Source organism: Ascaphus truei, chromosome 2 (genome assembly GCF_040206685.1).
Source record: "Ascaphus truei isolate aAscTru1 chromosome 2, aAscTru1.hap1, whole genome shotgun sequence".
NCBI classification, from domain to species: domain Eukaryota; kingdom Metazoa; phylum Chordata; class Amphibia; order Anura; family Ascaphidae; genus Ascaphus; species Ascaphus truei.
The window spans coordinates 355,174,536-355,198,275 of NC_134484.1; the positions used below are offsets into that span (position 1 = coordinate 355,174,536).

Sequence of the window (23,740 nt, forward strand, 5' to 3'; positions counted from 1 at the left end):
AGAGCCCTGCTGTAGAATACACTACACTGTGGCACCTAAAACAGTTATGTATGTAAGCAATGCAAACAGAAGTCCTGGCTGAAACATTTACTGCTAAAACCACTGCTGGCTATTTTTAAAGAAGTACATGGTCATACAATTAAAGGAAAGTACTTGTTAGGTTCTTAGTATCTAATTTGAATTGTTAATGCTTTGTGCACAAATTTAGTAATGCGGTAGGTATTATTCATTGTGCCAAGGTTAACACTTTACAATTCAATGAAACAAGGATACGAATGAGAAACAAAATTGCTATGCTTATGCTGTTGCATTAGAATCGTATTTGCTGAAGGGTAAAAGCATATATATTTTTTTAAATTCACAGTTAACTTAAAACAATAGTTTTAAACCTTTTATTCTTAGGGCTTACTGCCTCCAGGAGACAAAAGAACATCTGGTTATTTAGGGAAAACAATATGTTCAGATTTTCTATGACTTGGTTTTAAGTTTTTCTCCCCCCCCAATAGAGTAAGCTAGTAAGAATTAAGATTGTGTGGTATATTGGTGCATCACCACAATAAGCTCAAATAATATAACTTCCATTAAATGAATCCAGAATCCAGGAACAGTATATATTGGCAAAAATAAATCTCCCAGGGTGAAAAACAGGGACCTGGCGGTGCCCACACGGCTACACCAAAACTTTTTCTCCATTAAGCATAAATTCACCACTGGGGTACAATATAAAACAGTCCAGCAAAGGAAGGTAACAAATGATGGGCTGATGCCCGTTACCTTCTTGATGTAGTTCCAGGTAAGTAGATTCGTCGGCTAGATTCGTAACTAGTTTTGGCACGAAGCATTTATGGATAAATAGTTTGTCACTATGTCTCTCCCTACACCTTGAGAAAGTCCTGAGGGATGAAATGCGTTGGTGCGTGGTCCTGTATTGTTGCCAAGCTGACCATTAAAGGCTAATTTATATTTTTCCCCGTTTGGAGTTGCCCTTATTTTTCTGGGTTCGTGAACGCTGTGAACTGTGCTTCTCTTCTCTCCTACCTCTTTAGTAAGAATTAAGGGGGTAATTTAAAGCTCAAAACATTAAGACGCTGCTGGGTATAAAATGGCTCAAAAAATGTACCGTCTTTGCAACTGCAATACAGTGCTAACACTATTGTGATTGCAAAAGTTGTTAAGCATTATCAACTGTACTTGTTTTGGGTGATCCTGTCCATCAATGCAATGCCTATTGATTTCAGGGGGAGTATGTAACAAGTTGAAATAAAATTAGAATCGGTGCTTCTTTATCGCCCTAGCAGCAATATTTGCAATGTGCAGGAATATTACGTAACTTGAAATGCATAGATGTATAGAACGCCAGTGCATCAGAAAAACAAGTCCTTTGATATTTGAACATCTGTAGTTGAACAACTCCCAATAAGCTGTATAATGCAATAAAAGTTACCCTAATAGGGTTTGAGGGACTAGTACTTAATGCCACAGGCACCAATAAATAATAGTACAACCAATGTCCTATATAGTCAGAATAAAAGGGTATAGCAATCCACAGATGTAACTCACTTTTAAATTCCAGAATCCAGTGAAGTATTCCACAGCAGGGATAAGTAGCGTGCAGTCCACCAGTATAAGAAGCAGGAACAGGTAGAAAAAGACAGTGCACTACCTAGAAGAATAGGAGGCAGCTCACAGAAGCAAAAGCAAATATTTATTTCATAAAAAGATTGGACAAAAGTCCCTCCTAGCCACAGCAAGTATCCACCTACGCGTTTCGGGCTCTATGCCCTTTCTCAAGGTATGAGAAATAAATATTTGCTTTTGCTTCCGTGAGCCTCCTCCTGTTCTTCTAGACAGTGCACTGCCTTTTTTCTACCTGTAACTTGAAATGCACCTGAAAATTGCAGGTAGCCCCTTTAGGGATGCCCGGGGAACCCATGTCGTCCTAGAAACCCCTGTTTAAAAACACTGGAATAGAGGCATGGCGATGTAATCCCTTTTTACTATATTTAACTGGGTTTTACACTCACATGGTGTTTAACAACTACTGTATGTGCATTTCAGTGTGTAAAAAAAGAGCCACTAAAATGTCAGGCTAATAACAGGAAGATTTAAAAATACAATATAGAAGTCACCTTAGTTTAGAGGGATATATTGAACAAATGTATCAATGCATATATTGCCTACTGCAACCTTCTCCTAGCTTACTTTCCCCTTGTCCGCCAATCCCAACTTCAATGCATCCAAAATGTTGTTGCGAGACTCATCTACCTCACTCACAGCTGCACTTCTGCTGCTCCACTATACAAATCCCTACACTGGCTTCCCATAGCCTCTAGAATGAAATGTAAAACCCTAGCTCTGACTTACAAAGCTCTCACCGACGCTGCTCACCCCTTACATCTCAGCCCTCATCTCCAAATATATATAAAATGTTGTAGGACCTTCCCATAGGCTCTGGCTCTATGACAGCCATATTAAAGGACCAAGCGCTGGTACGGGTTGGCGCACCCGATCCGGCTTTAACTCTCATTGACTTGAAATTGAGTTAACGTTGGATTGGGTGCGCTAACTCGTACCGGCGTTTGGTGAATCAGCCTCTAAGTTGTCACGGAGGAAAACACTACACCCCAGAGAGATTGTGGGGTGCCCCAATGTAACCTTCCAATATTAAGAGAGGCATCCACTCCAATGGCATAACAGTTATGTTATGCAGCAGCATAGCACAACTTTTAGGTGAGCAAGTTCTACGTCAGGCTGCACTCACACGGGCTAAGCACATATACACTATGTAATGCCTTTTTAATGACTAACCAAATTGCCTGTTGACAAGATTTCAGAAGCCTACCTACTCCCTTCCCCAGGATCACACACAGTATAGGGTGTTGAACTACTATACAGAGACAAAGAAAAGCGGAACCAATAGATCCAATTGCGTGTACCTGCTTGTGTGACTAAACAAAATACAGATTAATAATGTTACATTAAAATGCACATGATCACCTGTTTTAGAAGACGTTTGCTGTACTTGTTGCTGTCGACTATTAATACAGCTTGGAAGCATCATCTAAGATTCCCCCCTCTACCCGCACCACCAGTGATTAATGATATGTACAATTGTCAGTACAGATAGTAGGTGACAGCCTCCAGACGTAGTCTCTCCATGCGGTCCTAAAACTTTATGCTAATGTATATTACTAGCTGCCAAGTATGTTCTTGGTCTTAAAACACATTTTATCACTGTGAAAGTAGTTTATTTCTTTGAAGCACTGGAGGGGGACAAAAACAGCTTTTCAAGTTACTGTACCTTTGGGTCTCGGAGGAAGAGGGCTTTGAGAATGAGAGAGTGAACATCTCCGATGGGTGGGTAATGCATCAGAAGACCTAGACATGTTTGGTAGTTGCTTGAGATTACTAAAAGAAAAAGCAAGAAAAAAGAACAATATATATATTTGTGTGTACATATTTGCTAAATTGGACACTTTACTCATTTGTGATTTTGGAATGTGTAACCTTAATCATTTAAGCCCTGTAATGACCACCACATTAGTAAATATCTTTCATAGTTTGAAGGGCAGTTTCCCTTCCATATTTTTATTATTTTAAGATTTCTTCCCCATACTGTACTTTACAGTGTGATGTCGGTTTTCCCTGTTGCCTGGTTTTATTTAAACGGTGTGTTTTATTCCTAAGAAATTAGCCTAATTTCTAAATGAATGTGGCTGCTACCCCGCTCTCATTTAGTGACTTTAGTAGACCTCAAAGAACCTTATTTGAGAAGTTTAAGATGAGACTTTTTTTTCTGATAAGATCCTTTGCAGTGGGTATGGTAAACAGCTCTGTGCTGCCTGGTGGAGTGGAGAAAGTGAGAATAAATAGCAGGAATTGCTATGTGGACACTCGACTGCAGGCTCTGGGTCTTTTAAATTGCAAAACTAAATACTAGGGAAAAAAATAAAATAAGGTTGTCATCCGCTTGAAGGACGTCCCATTGAGCTAATTTTCACAATTGGTTATATTGGGGCGGAGGAACGCCCTTTTAAAGGTAGTGGTCACAGAAAGATGGCACTTTTTTTTTAATGGTATTGTTTCACACCTTTTTTTGTGTTCTCTTATTTTCTGCTAACCAAAATTATTTTAAATGATGTGTGGTTGTCCTGATTCTTATTAAATAGGACGAATCCATCCTTTATTTAGAGATAAAGATAGCCGCCCTGTTACTTATTTGATTGTTTGACTGGTCCTTCGTGTGGTGTTTAAAAAAAAAAAAAGTGTGTGTGTGTCTGTTTTCAGTTCTGTAGTGTTGTAATCAACAAAAGGTCCAGATTGCTCCTGTATGTTGAACCATCTTGTGTAACTGGTGAACTCCAGTCCTCCTTCCTTTTGCAAAATAAGTTGGAATACTGTGCTGGTTTATCTATGTTTTTCATTTCTTGTATGTACACACTGTACCTCAAAATACTAAGCCCAGGGCTGTAAAGTCACAATTAAATGTTCATTCTAGGGTTTCAGTACGGGTGACTAAATACTAGTATTTGATGACTGTATTTCCTTTTAAAACAATGTTATACTCGTTTGTTTTTTTTTATTCCTGAAACCATACATATTATAAGGGCAATTAATAAACACATCATTCAATGCAGGTCTATGAAAACGGCATTTTTTTCTCCCATCTAAATACAAGCAATCCATCTGTTGTGGCTGTCAAAGCAAAGCCTATTAATGATGCTTGTTTAGTATACCATATTGACTGCCTGCAATAGTACTATCTATAAGTGCACTGCAAACAAGCACATTTTCTGCTAATGTTGGGTGCTTTCTGTTCTGTTAAAGGTGCAGGCTCAAACAACAAGTTAATTTGTGATAGTGTGGAAGCACCACAGCAACAACAAGGACCACTTCACTGTTTAATATGTATATGTTTTACAGCTTTGCAGACTTAAGCCCAAATGCTAAACTGTAAAAAGCATCACAACAAATATTACAGAAAATGTAAATACTGTACATACTGGGGGGGGGGGGGGTCAGGAGTTTTTTTTTGTTGTTCCGGGCTATGGTATTAGAAATTCATAAGAACTATTTATTTCTTTAAAAAGGAAACCAACTAGAATTTGAATAATAAGAAAATTATTGGGGTGAAAAGTGTATTACGAATGCAGTCTTTACACAAATAGAAGTTTTGGATCAAATTGGTAGAACTAAATACAGTACCAAAGTAACATTATGACATTATGTGTGCCGTAACTGGAGCAAAGAAAGCGTGTTTTGACGCATTGCACCATGTTTTTTTGATGCACAGATGTGTGAAATGCAAGACACTTTTTTTACATCTGGTGCAGATTGCTAGAATCCGGAAGGTTACACCACATAAAACCTACAGGGTTTTTGACGCAGATTGAATCTTTGATAAAGTCCCTTCTACGGGATGAAACCCGTCAGAGCTTTTTTCATGATGTCCAGCTTTTTGCAATAAAAGAATTTTTATACATCACGCTTGTGTTGGTTCTCTAGGAAGTAGTGACCATTCATTCCTTCCTTTCCACTTTCTATGCTACGTTTTTTGAATGGAGCACACAGGAGTCTATCTGCAGCAGGTGATTATTCATCCACGGAGGAGGCGGTATCCAGCTGTCACACGCCGGAAGACATCGCACACCGACTCCCCGGCCTCAGCACAGCTGATTGCTTCTTGGACGCGGCCCCAGGACGACCTATGCGTGCATACGCACCATCACGTGGGTCCCCAGACCAGCACAGCCGTCTGCAGAGGCGCAGCTCCCATACCAAGCACACCGGTGAGGTGAGGGGCTGGCTCGCAAGCCAGACAGCAGTGCAGCGGTGCCTTCTGCCGGTGTCTCCCGTAGGAACGCCATACACGTGAGATCTCCAGCCACGGTGTACCCAGCAGCCGTTTATGGTTTATTACGGGACACTATTTCAGTCCACAACTTGGCCGGAAGGGTTGGTACTGATACCAGTCGGTAAGGTTAGCATTATTGGGACTATTCATGGGTCACAGTTGTTATGACGGTGGTCACATTTTCCTGTGCCCCTTGTCCACATTTGCTCATTAACCACCGACTGGTTTATTCATACTAATATAACCACCCCACGTTTATATCATATGCACTTTGTACCTTATACCTGCTTGGAGACTCCAATCCTAAATTACACCTGGACAGTGATTGCATATCACAATACATATGATTGTTTAGCATTTGGAATACAGGAGGTCACTCTCCATTTCTTCTGTGAAATGCAAGACACTTTTTTTTACATCTCGTGCAGATTGCTAGAATCCGGAAGGTTACACCACATAAAACCTACAGGGTTTTTGACGCAGATTGAGGGGAGAAAAAGTGATGCACAGAGGTGCACAGTTTATTTAATCTCATAATCGTTGGGTGATTTAATTCATACCTAACTTCTCTTTTGGATACTGTCCAAATAGCCAGCTGATGCATATGGGACAAAGTGGAGCCGAGTGCTTGATAACATTGCTGCATAGAGGGACAAGATGAAAACGACACTACAGTATATGCACACATTTTGCTCCAAAAAATGCCTGGACGTGTGCTTCTTTACAAAAAACATGCAGCATGATATAATGTCACTGTGTCTGTGTATTGTCACCTTACAGATTGTACTGTACATGGGACAAGCCTGTAAAATTGGTACTGTGTGTTACCCAGCTTCACCACGACGTAAGAAAAACATATATGAAGCACTCAATGCCCAGCAGTGTTGCATGGCAGGTAGTAGTAATTAAAATATAAATATCTTTATTACTATGTTAGGGTAAAATATAGGCTCAAATAAAATGACTACAGTTTAGTGAACACATTAAATAATATAAATGAATTGCCCAATAAATCTCAGGCCAGGTAGAAGGTAGATACTGCTCAGGGTAATAAGCAGTAGTGAATATATTGCTGAACAGGTCACTTGGACAATAAGCTCAGCGGAGCAATGGTGTCCTGGCTGTCTCTGTGAATTCTAACCCTGCGTCAGCAGTATTTGCTAAAGTAGCACTAAAGGATCAATAGCTCCTACAGTCTATCAGATTCAGGCACTCTAAGTAGATCGAGTCGCCTTGCTCCTATATCCAAATCGCCGCTTAGATTTATCAGATGGAAGTAAATCTATTACTAAGCAGGTCACTGGTGCACTGAGCCCAGTATGGCAAAAAATATCCTGGCTATATAGATTGAACCTCCGTGTATATCAGCAGTATCAGTATTGTAGCAGCACCCCATCTGAAACCAGGTATTTTGCATAAATAGAACATATATTTCGCTGTTACGCTTTCTCAATTGCCTTGAGAAAGCGTAACAGCGATACGTACGTCGGCAGTGAGTGACGTCTATTGGTCATGACATCACAAGGAGAGGCAGTATGACTATGACTTACACTGAGGCCGCTCACTCGTCCCGCTAATAGGTGCATACCAGAGATTATTTTTACTCTGTGTTTAATACATTTTTCTCTTCACTTGAGCGGGGAACCAGTCTGTGTTTTTTTGGTACTCCGCAACCCGACCTCCCTACAATTGCCCTAATCATTCATTATTTAGTTTAAGTAGCATCTGCCTGACCGTGGTCTGTACGATTCCCGGTTCGGGTTGATTTCCAAAAAACTATTTTTTCCAAAACTTCCAGAACTCACATATACCCAGCAGTGGTAGCAGCCATACCTAGGTACTCATTTGCCTCTTTGATAAGAGGTAAAGGTCGGGGCAACTTGATTTACTACTAATACATGCCTTTGACACTAGTACAGTACCTTTGTTCTATTTATGCAAAATACCTGGTTTCAGACGGGGTGCTGCTACAATACTGATACTGCTGATATACACGGAGGTTCAATCTATACAGCCAGGATATTTGTTGCCATACTGGGCTCAGGAATAGATTTACTTCCATCTGATAAATCTAAGCAGCGATTTGGATATAGGAGCAAGGCGACTCGATCTATTGAGAGTGCCTGCATCTGATAGACTGTAGGAGCGATTGATCCTTTAGTGCTACTTTAGCAAATACTGCTGACGCCGGGTTAGTGTTCACAGATACAGCCAGGACACTCTTGCTCCACTGAGCTAGTGTCCAAGTGACCTGTTCAGCAATAGATTCACTACTGCTCATTACCCTGAGCAGTATCTACCTGGCCTGGGATTTATTGGGCAATTCATTTATATTATTTAATGCGTTCACTAAAATGTAGTCATTTTATGTGAGCCTTTATTTTACCCTAACATTGTAATAAAGATTTATATTTTAATTACTACTACCTGCCATGAAACACTGTTGGGCATTGATTGAGTGCTTCATATACTGTAGTGGGATTTTTTTCCTTCCCTTTGGGTTAGTTTTTCCCTTACAGTCCATTCAAGTAAATGGGTTACAGGGTGTCTTCCTGCCCATATCATGTCTTATATACGTAGTTAACACTGCTTAGTAAATATTGCCCTTATGTCCCAGAGACTTGGGTCATATACCTGTATGGCTTGTAAATGCTACAAAGCCAACAATATACAGTATTCCATTTCTTTTTAGCACACGCACACACTCGTTTGTGTGTGTATATAAATACACAAACACACACACACACACACACACACACACACACATATATATATATATATATATATATATATACAGTGGTCGACAAATCACCCAAAAAATCTACTCGCCGGCAAAAAATCTACTTGCCACCTAGTACCACACGTGTGCTGCTAGGGCCAATAGGAGCTCTCGCCACGATGTTAAAATCCACTGCGGCCCGGCGAGCAAATGTATAGGTTTGTCGAACACTGTATATATATATATTCAGTGCTCGACAAACCCGGTCGCCAACTCGCCAGCTGCGATCGGATATTGGCTCGTGGCCAGTAACCTTTCCCCTGCTCTGCAAAAAAAAAAATCCCGTTCAGAAAAAAAAAAAAATTTGAAAAAAAAAAAAAATCGCTGCTCCTCCTCCTCCTCCTCATATCCTGCTGTATAATTCTGTCAGCTCCTATAATTTACAATTTACTGATCCAGCCATGGAGGAGTTTGGACAGATGCTTCAGGTGGGGGGAATTTAATGCACTTTAAATATTTATATACAGTATACACTGATACATCCTTCCCCCTCTCTCGGTGCTCCCGCTGCCCGTGCGGGTCGGAACATACTGCAAAAGCCGGGTGTGTCCTTCCCCCCCCCCCCCCTCCGGTGTTCCCGCTGCCCGCGCGGGTCTCAACATACTGCAAAAGCCGGGGTGTTTCCCTCCCCTCCTCCCGGTGCTCCCGCTACCCCGCGCGGGTCACATACTGTAGTGGCCGGGGTGTTTCTCGCCCCCCCCCCCCCCCATCCTGTGTTCCCGCTACCCGCGCGGGTCACATACTGAAGTAACCGGGGTGTTTCTCTCTCCCCCCCCCCATCCTGTGTTCCCGCTGCCCGCGCGGGGTCTGAAGATACTGCAGTTGCCGGTGTTTCTCTCCCCCCCCCCCCCCCCCCCCATCCTGTGTTCCCGCTGCCCGCGCGGGTCTGAAGATACTGCAGTTGCCGGTGTTTCTCTCCCCCCCCCCCATCCTGTGTTCCCGCTGCCCGCGCGGGTCTGAAGATACTGCAGTTTTCCGGTGTTTCTCCCCCCCCCCCCCCATCCTGTGTTCCCGCTGCCCGCGCGGGTCTGAAGATACTGCAGTTGCCGGTGTTTCTCTCCCCTCGGTGCTCCCGCTGCTCGCAGCGGGCGGGAGGAAGTAGCGGGGTGTTTCCCCTCCCCCCTCGTCTCTCTCTCCCTCCGGCGCAGGTCCCTTCCTGTGTGTGTGTGTGTGTATGGGTATGAGAGAGAGATTGTGTGTGTGTGTGTGTGTATGGGAGAGAGAGAGAGAGAGAGAGAGAGAGAGAGAGAGAGAGGAGGAGTGAGTGTGAGTGTGTGGTGTGTGTGTGTGTGTGTGTTGTGTGTGTGTGTGTGTGTGTGTGTTGTGTGTGTGTGTGTGTGTGTGTGTGTGTGTGTGTGTGTGTGTGTGTGTGTGTGTGTGTGTGAGAGAATGTGTGTGTGCAGGACACCAGAGGTAACCCCCCCAGTCAGTCACCCAGTCAGTCACCCCACCCCCCCACACAGTCACCCAATCAGTCACCCACCACCCCCACCCAGCAGTCAGTCAAAAGTCCCCCAGTCAGTCAGTGTCAGTCATATCACCCCCCCACCCAGTCAGTCATCCCATCCCCTCACCAAGTCACCAAGTCAGTCATCCCACCCCCCCAACCAGTCACCAAGTCAGTCAAAAGTCACCCAGTCAGTCAAAGTCAGTCATCCCCCCCCCCCCAGTCAGTCAGTTACTCCCCCAGGTCAGTCAGTTGCCTTCCCCCCCCGTCAGTCAGTTACCCCCCGTCTCTCCCCCTTCTCTGTCTCTCCCCCTCTCTCTCTCTCCCCCCTCTCTGTCTCTCTCCCCTCTCTTTCTCTCTCCCCTCTCTGTCTCTCTCCCCTCTCTGTCTCTCTCCCCTCTCTGTCTCTCTCCCCTCTCTGTCTCTCTCCCCTCTCTGTCTCTCTCCCCTCTCTGTCTCTCTCCCCCTCTCTGTCTCTCCCCTCTCTGTCTCTATGTCTCTCCCCTCTCTGTCTCTCCCCTTTCTGTCTCTCTGTCTCTCCCCTTTCTGTCTCTCTGTCTCTCCCCTCTCTGTCTCTCGGTCTCTCCCCTCTCTGTCTCTCGTCTCTCCCCTCTCTGTCTCTCGGTCTCTCCCTCTCTGTCTCTCCCCTCTCTGTCTCTCGGTCCTCCCCTCTCTGTCTCTCCCCTCTCTGTCTCTCCCCTCTCTGTCTCTCCCCTCTCTGTCTCTCCCCTCTCTGTCTCTCCCTCTCTGTCTCTCCCCTCTCTGTCTCTCCCCTCTCTGTCTCTCCCCTCTCTGTCTCTCCCTTCTCTGTCTCTCCCTTCTCTGTCTCTCTCCTTCTCTGTCTCTCTCCCTTCTCTGTCTCTCTCACCTCTCTCTCTGTCTCGTCTCTGTCTCTCTCCCCTCTCTGTCTCTCCGTCTCTCTCCCCTCTCTGTCTCTCTGTCTCTCCCCCTCTGTCTCTCTCCCCTCTCTGTCTCTCTCCCCTCTCTGTCTCTCTGTCCTCACACTCTCTGTCTCACACTCTCGATCTGGATATCTTATTTACCCTGTATATCTTAACTGCCCTATACTACACCGAAATAACCTATACTGCTTTCTTCCAGATCTCACTCAAGCTTCTCGCCGGGAGACATCGGAATCCCCCCCAACCCAGAAGACAGGTAAGGAACACCTCCCCTCCAATGTATAACATTGCGGGAATGAGGGTACCTGGACATTGAGGGACTGCGGATCAGGTAAGATCCCAGCGGGATTGCTGCTTTAAATATTGTGAAGCGGGGACGTCCAGATACTGGTTAAGGGGTTCAGGAAACTAGTCATTCACATCTGGCTTTTTTTTCTAGATCTGACATTTATTCACACAAACACACACACACATACTCAATCTCTCTCTCCCATACACACACACACACACACCCACACACACACACACACGTAACAAGGACCCAATTGTAGTATAATGTAATACAATAAATAAACTTATGTCAAAAACGAATGTTCTTACTAGGAATTTATTCAATTTATTTTATTTATGTATTTTTTTAAAAGCGGGGGCGGGACTAGGGGCGGGACTAGGTGGCGAGTAGATTTTTTGGTTCGGCGAGTAGATTTTTGGGTGATTTGTCAAGCACTGTATATATTCATATACATATGCACACACATACGTCCATACACACGTATCTCATTCAATCAGAATACATTTAATAACTACCTTTAAAAGCTAGTACGATTTATTCAGATGTAGCCTAACTAACTTGAGAAAATATATCCCCAAATAGACTATACGGTACTGCACAGCTAGTGGACAGATTAGTCTTGATCATATGCCATTATATATTTTGATCACATTTCAAGACAGTTTATCATAGATATAAAAAAAATAATCACTCTCTCCTTCAAGTATATAGATCTTTCAGTTCCTCCGAGGTCACAGGAACACGAAGAAGAGACTTGTGAGACTGTGCACACTATTATATTGATGAAAAACTGTATTTTAGATCCATTATAAATAGGGATTCTGGATTTAGGTTTTAACTGAAAAAACACCATGACTGATCCATCTTGCACTTTCAGTTAAAACCGATAAACATCAGAAATGAAGCCTCCTTTCCTATTAAATTCCACTTCTTGTGACAGCCCTGTCCCCAGGTAAGGCCACATCCATAGTCAGCGCGGCGGTGGCGTGCGCTGAAAACAAAAGGCAGTAAGGCAATGAGCATGGCCATAGAGCACGCGTGCACAAGAGCGACGATTTTTCACGAGACATTTATTTTTTATTTTTGACGCACGACAGCCGTGCGGTTCAGCCAATGAGGGCGAACCGCTCACGTGAGGTCACGCCTTCGTAAGGAACTGTGAATCACTGCTGATCTTGGACGCCTCCCCTTCTCGTCTCCTCCTCCAGATCGCCTCTGCAGCAGGCGTGCGCTCCGTCGCACAAGCCTACTATACCCAAGGCCTAAGAGACAAAGGCATCACAGGGGAATATGGAAACTAAAAAGTGCACTGATAAATACCTAATTGAGATGTGCGTCAATTTGTTTCATTGTTAACACTGAGAAACACAGATTTTTTTTCTACAATGAAAAGAGCGGAAAATAAAAATAAAAAACCCACCTATTTTATGAAAAGTCAACACTGAAAACCAGAATCCCCAATTACAACGAATGCCACTTATGTTCAAACAATGCTGCACTAACATCACTTTTACTTTAATTTAATCTTGATTGATTAAAGAAATAAATACATGTATAAATGAAATAATAAAATCAATGTTGTAATCCTCCATGGGTTAATTAAAAAGAATGCATCATTGTTTTATTGTTTACATAGGCACCATTAACCTGCTCCTAACAAACTCAGTCTGAAGCGTATACATTTTTGTGCAATTTATTTTATTGTTGGGCTTTCAACCCCCCGATTTTGAAAAGCTATGAAACAGATTTTGATTTATGAACGAACCAGTAAAACTGGCAGAGAATGTGTTACTGAAGACTCTCTCTTTATTGCAGATCCATGTATTTCATTAACATTAATTCACTCTTAAAGATTTTTTTTTTGTACTCATTCAAAACTTTTTCTCGCTATAAAAATCAAGAAATTGCTACGTTTGCTGAATTTGTTAAATTTGCAGAAGCAAAATCTTAATTTCCTTTGATGAAAGGCTAAAAACAAGTAATATGCATGTTTCATCTAAGTCAAATTGCATTAGTCGTGCTCTCTGTGACATTCCCAATACCAACAGATCAAACAATGTATTTTGTTTTGTGGGTCTGGAGGTAGACCGAGTAATGAGTGTTTAACCAGCGTCGCCTCTTGTCAAAGGGGCCTTTCTTTTATGTAAAGAGAGAGGGTTGTTGTTATTACTTTTTTTTTCAAACTACCATAACATTATTATGTATCACACTATTATCATTGATGTTGTACACTGCTTATATTGCTGTTGTGAGTAATATCTTGTGTCATAGATAGATGAAACCATTTTTCATTTCCAAGTATAGCTCTCCAGTTTGCAGTTTTGCAAAGAAAAGGGGAGCTGTTGGGAGGAAATTAACATGGATTCCACCTCTATGCCAAGTTGTTGTTCTGCAGGTTAGACTTTGTCTGAGTCTATACATACCTACCGGAAAACCTAATACCAATGGAAGTACCATAGTAAGTGCACAATACAATGTATTCATCACGTCAGTGACACCTTATCCAAAGCTTTGACCACCATGATGGCTGTTACCACGTCATTTGTTTCAAACCTCATACTGTGCGAGTTGTGCAACATGGAATATTTGTGACGGACGGTTTCCTGGATGAAGACTCTGCAGCAGACGTTGACTCTGATTCATCCGGTGCAAATCTACTTCTAAACTGTGATTATTTTACAAAGCGGACAATACAAATATTCAATGACCAAATTGGAGGCACCTCATTTTGACTAATAATTGATATGGATTAAGGTTTATTGAAAACTTCTGTGGCTCATTTATTAGTTTTGTTCAAAATGTACTTATTAAACTCTCAGCATCCTTGGTGATTCATTAAGATGCCATTAAATAGACCCAGTTCTTTTATCACTGCCACAGTAGTATATCCCCATTTAAATGCAAGTGTACAGCGATTCATCAAAGGAGGACCATCGTGATAAAAGATGTAACCACACGTGGCTAGTTTACTATGCTACAGAGAACTTTCAAAGACTAGTTTGTTTGTTTCAAGTCTTACGTTATAATTTCGGGTTCCGATAATGAGCCCCGAGCTACTATTCTTGGATGAACCATATTATCGTTATTTTCCATTTGGGGGCTTAAGATTGAGTCAAACCTGAGAAAAACAGTTTAAAAATGTTTAGATAGTACAGTTTAATAGTATTGTAGATATTTTGGTGTGCTGATCAGTAGGTGGTGCTCATTACAAATAGCTGCTTTACATCCTTTACTTTGAAGACGTATAACATGTTACAGAGAAAAAAAACCCACAGTATTATGGCAGATTTGCAATTAAACACAATAAAGAATTTGCAAATAAAAATAAACGGGACAACACGCTTTCTTTTAGATATAAGCGGCTAAATGTATTTTTTTTTAACTTGTAAACAATCATCTCTGAACATACATTATATATGTGAAACAAACATGTTCTGGGCAGAGGAAATAACGCTGTTTATCTTCCCCTAAGTGCATAATAAACAGAAATTAAACAGTGGTTTCTTTACAGGGCCCTAGAAACATTTATTTATTACATTGTACATATGCATGTTTTTACATTTTAGTCAACATTTTAAAAAGGGGCTTAGGCTGTCTTTAATTTCTTGGGTTCCTGTAATAAATATCACAAAGAAGGGACACAAATCCTGCACGTTTGTTTGCATCTGTAAACCTCCTAAATCCAGTAGAAGAATCAAGTTTGCTCTAATAATCTGATGGTTTGTTGTTAATTTATGTAACTATAAACTAAAACTAAATATGATTAGCTATTTTGTCTTTAATGTACTTACTTCCCTGGTTACAGTCCAGCAACTCTCTGCGAACTTGAACAAGTCCAGAGATTGACGTTTCAACGTACTCAACAGAACTATTGATAAACCCCAACTGGATTCCCCATGGCATTAGTCAGCCTACAAATAGCCTTTTGTACCTGCACTCCAAATATGGAGTAAATCACTGTATCTTACTTTGCTTACAGAAAATGAAATTGTCTGGTCTCGGGCCAAAGCACTTTCTTGCCTTATTATGAACAGAGAAGTAAGTATAAGCTTGGATAGCTACAGAAAAATAGTGATTAAATATCGACTGTTGCCAGAATTGCTCATAGTGTTCACTGATATGAATATTTGCAATTGCATTACGTTTTTTTTTTTTTTTTTTTTTTTTTTTTTAAAGTAGCAAAAAAGGTTTGGTACTTACATGCATCTCTGATATACAACATCATGGCAACAAAAATGTAGTCCACCAAGTCCAATGTGATACTGTCAGCGAACAAAGCATCCCAGACAACAAGAAGGTCTTGCAGAGTAAATTCTCTTCCGAACAGCAGTCTCACCCATCGTCTAAAAGGTCAAAATAAAGCACAGACACGTGGTCAATACAAATCACGGATATCACTTTTTTGCTGTGAACGTGGAGGCAACATACACCACAGAGTTAGTAAAGTTGTATTTCCATGGTTTTACTATGCATGCTGTGCACATCTGCTTAAAGTTATTTCTTGTAATATCTCCAGAATACTTTAAAGTGTCTAAATCTTTCATATATACATAAAAAAAAATTCCAGGGGCCGCACATAAAATGAACAAAAAAATACATTTATTGTCCCAATGGTCATACATACTTCCAGCAACAATAACTAAGTTTATGAGATTTTTTTTATTTATTTTTTTGGAAGGCACTTCTTGTATTTAATAATAAAAAAAATTCATCCATGGTTAAATACTAATATATTTAAAGATTTGCCTTTTTTCATCTCAATTGATACAGATTACAAATTAGTTTGTTTTTTCAACACCAAATTTAGCATTTGGGTAATTAACAGCATATTTACATGAATAATACCGAAATCGCAATATTAATTTTTTTTTGGACAAAAGATGCTTTCAGATTTCACTACCGACAGGCATACTGTACATGATATAAACAACGATAAGGCTCCCGCATCCAGCACCAGTCACCGGTCTCGTTACATCTACCCAGTCGTGGCACCCAGAGGTGAGTAATGTCATCACTGTGTGCCATCGCCACATATGGGCATGCTTTTAAACAGATATGGTGTTGTAGGGACGAGCATGATTTTGTGTTTTTATAACGGAGCTCTTCTTGGCAGGGTAAAGGTTGCTGTGCATAAATGTAGGGGACCTGTCACATCAAGGCATTAAAGAGATGTAAAGGTTGCAATATACAGAGGTAGCGGGTGTTATCGCCCCTGCTGGTGCATGCCACCGCGCACTGGCCCCGCCCCTTTTTCTGCTCACAGCTGATGTCTGCACATGGGCGTCTTCTGCCTTTCCTGCTGCAACACGCCAGTGGGAGCACTGATGCCGCTGCAACACGCCAGTGGGAGCACTGATGCCGCTGCAACACGCCAGTGGGAGCACTGATGCCGCTGCAACACGCCAGTGGGAGCACTGATGCCGCTGCAACACGCCAGTGGGAGCACTGATGCCGCTACATTTGTACAGAGCCGTCACATGACCTAACCATGTTTTGCAAATCTGATCAACGTTATTTCTTAAATTATCTGAAGAACAACAAAAATGTTTTAAATCTTCCTTATTACAGAATATTCATCTTTGTGCATCGAGAACCTTGTTTAAGATAATAAGGGCTAGGATCAGGGACTTGCAATATCTTTAGTCTAATACAATGCTCAGCACTGCCTATAATAGAACGATATCATCAAAGTATTACTCTATTCTAAAAAACAAAGCAGAGTTTAGTATTTTTAGAAGATCAGTGCCTGTACTCTCAGCGTTCCCTTTGGTGGGCAGATGCACAGAAAGGTGCATGCTTTTGTGTTTTATTCCCTTCCTTCAACAATTTGTTAAATATGTTCAAACAGAGTACCATCCGCTGCGTGTAACCCAATGTAAAATGTGCTGTACCGTTATACATTTTGTTGTTAATTTACTAAGGTTGCCTATACAGCAGTGCCATAGTGGAACAGGTTGTATCCAAATCCCTTGAAATACCACTACTGCATACAGTAGCACTACTTAGTAATGGGATATGACCAATTCAGATATTATTCACTAAGCCATTTAAATAAATAGCATCCTAATATGCAATTGTATATTAGGAGGTAATAAAGCAGATTGGGAGCTATGTACCAAGTGTCACAAAAGTCTACTGTGCCACTTTTTTATGTTCCCGTACTTGCATCAATTTGATGTTGAGTATTTGTCATGGAGTGGGAGGTTTTACTTTTACTTTTGCAGGGAAAGGAGTTAAGAATGCTTCTTTTTTTCTCTCTGTGTGTACATTAAATCTGCCATGGTCCAAGGACTATTAAGCATGCTTCGATGTAATAAACCAGCTTTCTTGTAAATAGCAGTGATGCAAAGGAAAATGATTGTGCAGACATGCGCCGTTGGTATCATAGCACTATTATTTGTAGTATTGCACAGTAACCTTCATTGGAGAACAGCATGGTAAATGCAGCACGTACGACGCAATAGCACAAGCTACTATATGGAATGTGTGCACCACCAGGAAAAAAGTCTCTAGTAACAAAGCGTAATGAATAATCCACAGACTGGTTATAGTCATTTGGATAGAGCTCCTTCTATCAGGACAACACTTGTCAACTTCAATGATCCAATCTACATCTTCCCTTCTACTTAAAAAAAACAAAAAAAACAATTTGTATGTCACATACCAATCCGCCAGGTGTTTCAGACATAATTCAAAGCTTATTTGACTTGTTTTTCAAATTCTGGATCACTACCATATAACATTCAACTGATTTGATATAACACGTGTGCATGCAGGTGGAAATTCACCAGTGCGGTGTGATTCTCTTTAATTATTTGTAGTGCCGGTTATTTAGATATGTAACATGGGCTTATAGATGTATTTTGCTTCTACATTTTCTCTGACTATAAACACCCAGCCTATTAAAACCTATCCATTTGCGTTCACCGATATCTCCCCAACAACCATTACTTCATCTACGTGGTAGAAGTAGAATAATGTTGTTAAAAACACGAGCATCACTCTTGAGTTTGAACATAAATAACAAATATACAAAGTTACACCATTCTTGTGATCATAAATGATAATTATGTAGCTGGAATGTTATATTCTCTTTTGCTAAACGCAGACACTACTGCTGAAATAAAACACTCCTTAAAGCGCTCAAAACTACTTCATCCACCAGGCCACGGCTGCAGTTATGTACAGTATGCACATCTCTTAGAAATGGGAAACGACTGGAGTATTTCACATTAAAGTATATAACTGAACTGAAAAGCGAATGACAGGGCAACTTGCGGTTTGGTAGCAGAGTTCAGTAGTGTTCCACTAACTCTGCGATCGGTGGTCAAAACAGATGAATAGTAGTGAGGGGCTGGATCAGAAATACTGCCAAGCGCTCAGAAATGTATGTTTCAGTAACGTTATGTAAAAAAGTTGTGATACTATATAGAAGCTTAACTTGTAATGGCCCAAATGCAATGAGACCTCATATCTTTCCTTATAATCACATGTGATGAAATATAATGTTGGTACATAATATGCATCACAACCTATAACAAATTCACAGCTTTACAGGACCAATAAGGCAATTAGAACATTTCCTGCATGAAAATATTGTGAGTGATGTTGCAATACGGTGTAATAACAGGGAAGAGAGAGAGAGAGATCAAGGGAAAATGTAATGATAGGAATTTCTGTTACTGTCCCCTACAGCACTGATGCACATGAAGCAAAGATCAAAGCTGTTATCTAGCATTCGTCAGTCAGGGCAACGGGGTTGCTAACCCTTCTTTCACTACTGGTGTTGCATGAGGGGTTAATGAAAGAAGGAATTGAGCTGATGGGCACCAAAAAGTGTGGATTACTGATAGCTTCGGAGCTTGCTGATCCCTCTTTTTACTATAATTTCACTATATTTCACTAGATTATAGTGTAAACGTGTGGTACACACACAATATAAATGACTTAGATATTTTGTATGTACAGTACGCAAACCTATTTCCCTTGACAAAGTTTTCTGCCACTGCAGCTCAGGAAATACTGTTCAACTCATTGACATTCCAAAATATTGAGTATCATTGAATGATAGAAAGGGACAAGATAAGCCCATTCTTTTTGAGACAGCTGGCTGTGGTTTAATTATTGCTCCGTCCTATTAATCTTGTTTTGCATCTGTTACACCTGCACAACGAAATGTTCATAGCACTGCGTTTTATCACTAGCAACAATATAATCATTCATATTTTACCGGTCTCTCTCAGTAATGATGTACTGCAAAGAAACAAAAAGGACCATCAGAGGTTTTTTTTCTGCAAAGCAACAAAGAACCACATAAATACCTTTTATAATGACAAAATGTTATGATTAGCACCATTCATAATAAGCAAACTTTGCTCAAATCCTTACCCGATCTTTTTGAATACTTCACAATGGATGGACAAAATAGTGGTTTCTAGTTGCTTAGTTAATTGCAGTTTATAATGATAAAAATGTCCAATATATGGCAGATATATGCGACAGAAATAACGATGCTAGCAATCCTGGGATCGTGCAGTCTGTTGCTTTCTACTACACAGAATAACATGAGAATGTTCAAAACGCTCAGCTCACCAGTTTAGAACTCCAATACTATGTTATACTTCTTTGCGCAAGGTACGTAGATGTGTGCACACGATTATTTATGAATGTTCTCATCCATTATCTTATCGAAATGTTGTGCTTCACCAATAACTACAAAACATGTATCGCAAAATCATTTGGAATTCATAGATTTAGACTTGATCGTCCATCAGCGGATGTCATTTCAAGATCGCACGCAAGGAGTGCATGTGTAAGATATCCATAATGATATAATTTTAAACTCTAATAATACTATAGAGCAAGAGATAGAGAGAAGGAGAGCGAGATAAAGGGAGTGTGAAAAGAGTAATGATGGTATTGGCAATTGCTTTACAAAGACAGGGACTGGGCTGAACCCTGGCTGTTATGGGTAATGACGGGAACCATATTTTATTTTTTTGAAGGATAACAAATGTAGATTTCATGCTTGCTCTAAGAAGCGTAGAGAAATAATCCCTGTGAGTCCTTTATTTCAGACTCCAACTCGTTTACCAGGAAATTACCAAGAAGAGCAGAAAACTTGGGGGCATGGAGTGTATCAGGGCAAATGTGAAGGAGACACAGAGGGCAGGAGAAGTTCCTGACTCCCAACACCAGCCTAAAGACATTTGAACCAAGACAGCCAGGAGGAACAAAAAATGTCGTCTACTGTCATCAGATACATTTGGGCTGCAGCAGATCTGAGAATAAAATGAGAGGGATTGTAAAGCAGCCTCTTAAGATGGCCAAAGGATCTGCCCCTCCTTAGGCTAGCTTATAGTGCCTGCGATGGTGATGTCAGGCTGCGGCCACTGGAAAAATCAAATTGAGATGACTTCCCGCGATCGCGACCACGGCACTATAAGCGCAGCATTAGGCCTCGGCCATGCTCCCTGCTGGCGTGCTGAGGCACGCTGAGGTGCAGGGAAAGCGGGTGCTTTCCCTGGCCTTGCGGTTGCTTACCGCACGCGCTGTCAGCGTGCCGTCAGGGGGCGGGCCGGGGGCGGGCACGTCACTGGCCGGGGGTGGGCCAGTGACGTCACGGAGCTGGTTCGCCCTCATTGGGCGAACCGCTCACGTGACTGGCCTGTCGTGCCGGCAAGCGGGGGAATTTTAAATTCCCCTAAGACTTGCGCTTGCGGAAGCGCAGGTGAGCCCCTACTAAAGTCGCTCTAATTGCGGCTGTAGGGGCTCAGTGCTGAGCGGGAGCGCGCGTCAGCACGCTTCCGCCAGCAAGCGCTAAACATGGCCAAGGCCTTAGAGTGTGCAATTTCTGAAGCTATTGAGACACAGGCCTGATTATTATGTTATGAAGCAACTTCTCCACACCAGGGAAACCTCTGAACTCTGTTCATTTGAACACGGAGATGAGGCTACACAGAACACTAAATAAGGGTCCCAGAGAGTAAAGGCTGAAAGTCCCCCCAAACAGCAACGGTAAGTGGGAGAAACTTCTCCCTCTCCTACTAAATCCTGCTGCTGGTGCCAGGATCAGAGGACCCGTGGCAGAATCTGCTCTTCTCCCCCCGCATGACTCATCACAGCAGCTTACACATGTAGGGACTGTTTGCAGGTGTACGTGTAATGGCTTTAGAAACTAATTTTGTATTAAAATAAACGTCTGTATAGCTTTTAAGCACTATGGCATAATATTGCCCACCTTCACAAGCAGGCCGGCAGAAATGGGTTAAGGTTTTAACTCAACAAAGAGGTGGACAACGTGTGACCCAACGAAGATGGTTTAGGAGCAACATACATAGAGGGGTCTGTGTTAGGTTCCAGCATAAAAATAATTTCAGTAAAAACAAAACAAACAAAAAAATGAATAAAATGGGCAGTGAACAAAAAGGACAATATATAAGGGAAGTGCAATTGTAAAATGAATGTGAGTGCAGATAAGTACACATGTCTGTCTGTGTGTGACTACATTTGTTTTTGTGACTGGCTGAGTGTATGAGTTTTCAGATTTCATCATGCTACTAAATATGTATCATTATATGTCTTTGTATATTTAAGTGTCTGTGTGATTCAGTATATGTCTGTTTGTTTGGGGCTCAGCATGTACAGTACACACGTAGCACGACTTACTGTTCTCGTGGCTGCGGATCAACAGGCCGACATCCTCGGCCATCACCGGCCCCCGAAAATAGTAAATCTTGCAGTCTGCAATAGCTGTGCAGAGGAGTCCCGGAGAGAAAACCTCTGTCCGTGTCTGCCCAGAACAGCTCTTACAGACTCCGGTCCCTTCGGCACACAACTCACGTCTCAAAGTAGCGTAATGACGGGACTACGCTACTTTGAGACGTGAGTTGTGTGCCGAATGGATTCCCTCCTAACCACGTGGAATGAGTGCTTGTGAGGACCAGATCCATCTGCACCTACACTGCCGTTTAACATCAGGCACTGCTATTGCTGGAGTCGGGGTCCGAGGTCTCTTAAAGCCTACAGCAGCCTACAGCAGCAAAATTAGTTTGGATACAAAAGCTTTGTTGTTACTTGATAACTGCCCTGCACATCCCCCGGCCGATAGCATAATAAGCCGAGATGGAAAAATAAGGGTCAGCTACTTGCCCAAGAACACAACATCCAAAATACAGCCACTGGATCAAGGCATTATTGCAACCTTTAAGATGAACTTTCGGAAAACGCTGATACATCGAATAATCACAAGTGATGATTCAGTTACGTCATTTTTAAAGAAAATGAATCTAAAAGAAGTTTTTTATATTGGTGGCGAAGCATGGGAAGCGGTCACACAAATGTGCCTTTCGAAATGTTGGCGAAACATAACAGGTGCACGTCCGGTGCTGGCTAACGTTGAAGTCGCCAGTGACAGTGAAGACGATGCTGACTTTGAGGGGTTTACGGAGGAAGAAGTCACCGCCGCCAATCTGTTATTTGCAAACTATGTGAATGAAGGCCTCACAGAACAGGAAATGGCCAATGCAGAACGAGTACTGGAACCGTTCCTTGATACGGAAAGTGGGGCTACAATTGACTCTTGGGTCAATGGGGACAGCAGCTGTCCTACTCATGAACATATGACGGACTCAGAAATCATTCAAAGCCTTAGCAGTGAAAATACTGATTTGGATACTACTGAAGACGATGAGGACGAGGAACCAGAGCCGCCACCAAAGATCACAGAGGCGCTGGCAGGATTACAATCAGGACTTAAATTTCTAGAGACAGAAAACATCGATTCAATTACAATCTTGCAATTAAAAAGAATCATTGAAATCGTCAAAAAGAAGAAAAGAGATGCACTGAAACAGACAACCCTCGATAGTTTTTTTAAAGTGTAATCTCAAGCTGTTTTTTGTTGTACAGTTGTTACATGAACATAGAGTGCATTACACTATTTTCACTTTAATTAGGAATTACAGCCCCATTGTTAATGTTCAAACAGCAATGCACAGTAACTGGAATGTTACATGTACTGTATAAAAGCAGTTGCGATTTCAGTATGTGCTGTATCTACAGTAGATACTGTATGTGTTTTTGTGTGTTGAGCAAAAAGTTATTTAACGTTCAGTACTTTATTTACAGTATTTATGAGAAATGAACAACACGATAATTGGTGTTTTAAATACAGTATTTTATTGTAGAATGCATCAATAAAAGTGTTAATACTGTACAATTCTGCATTTTCTGTATTTTTTATTCTACTGCTGAGGTTTTAAACACACACCGACACACTGTCTCACACACACACACACTGACACACACAATGACACTAACACACTTACACACACACACACACTAACACACACAATGACACTAACACACTTACACACACACTTAAACACACCCTTACACTAACACACTTACACACACTTAAACACACCCTTACACTAACACACTTACACACACCCTTACACTAACA

General features: G+C 41.6%; 1 protein-coding gene across 2 annotated transcripts in view; it reads right to left on the minus strand.

Annotated features, from left to right (window-relative positions):
• The window catches only part of TBC1D5 (TBC1 domain family member 5), a 600,469-nt gene that overhangs the window by 234,813 nt on the left and 341,916 nt on the right, over positions 1-23,740 (minus strand). For both annotated transcript variants that reach the window (XM_075586906.1, XM_075586905.1), the window contains exons 14-15: positions 15,475-15,617; positions 3,302-3,408 (exon numbers count right to left, since the gene is read on the minus strand). In XM_075586906.1, the coding sequence (XP_075443021.1) occupies positions 3,302-3,408; positions 15,475-15,617 (250 nt within the window). The remainder of the gene's footprint in view (positions 1-3,301; positions 3,409-15,474; positions 15,618-23,740) is intronic.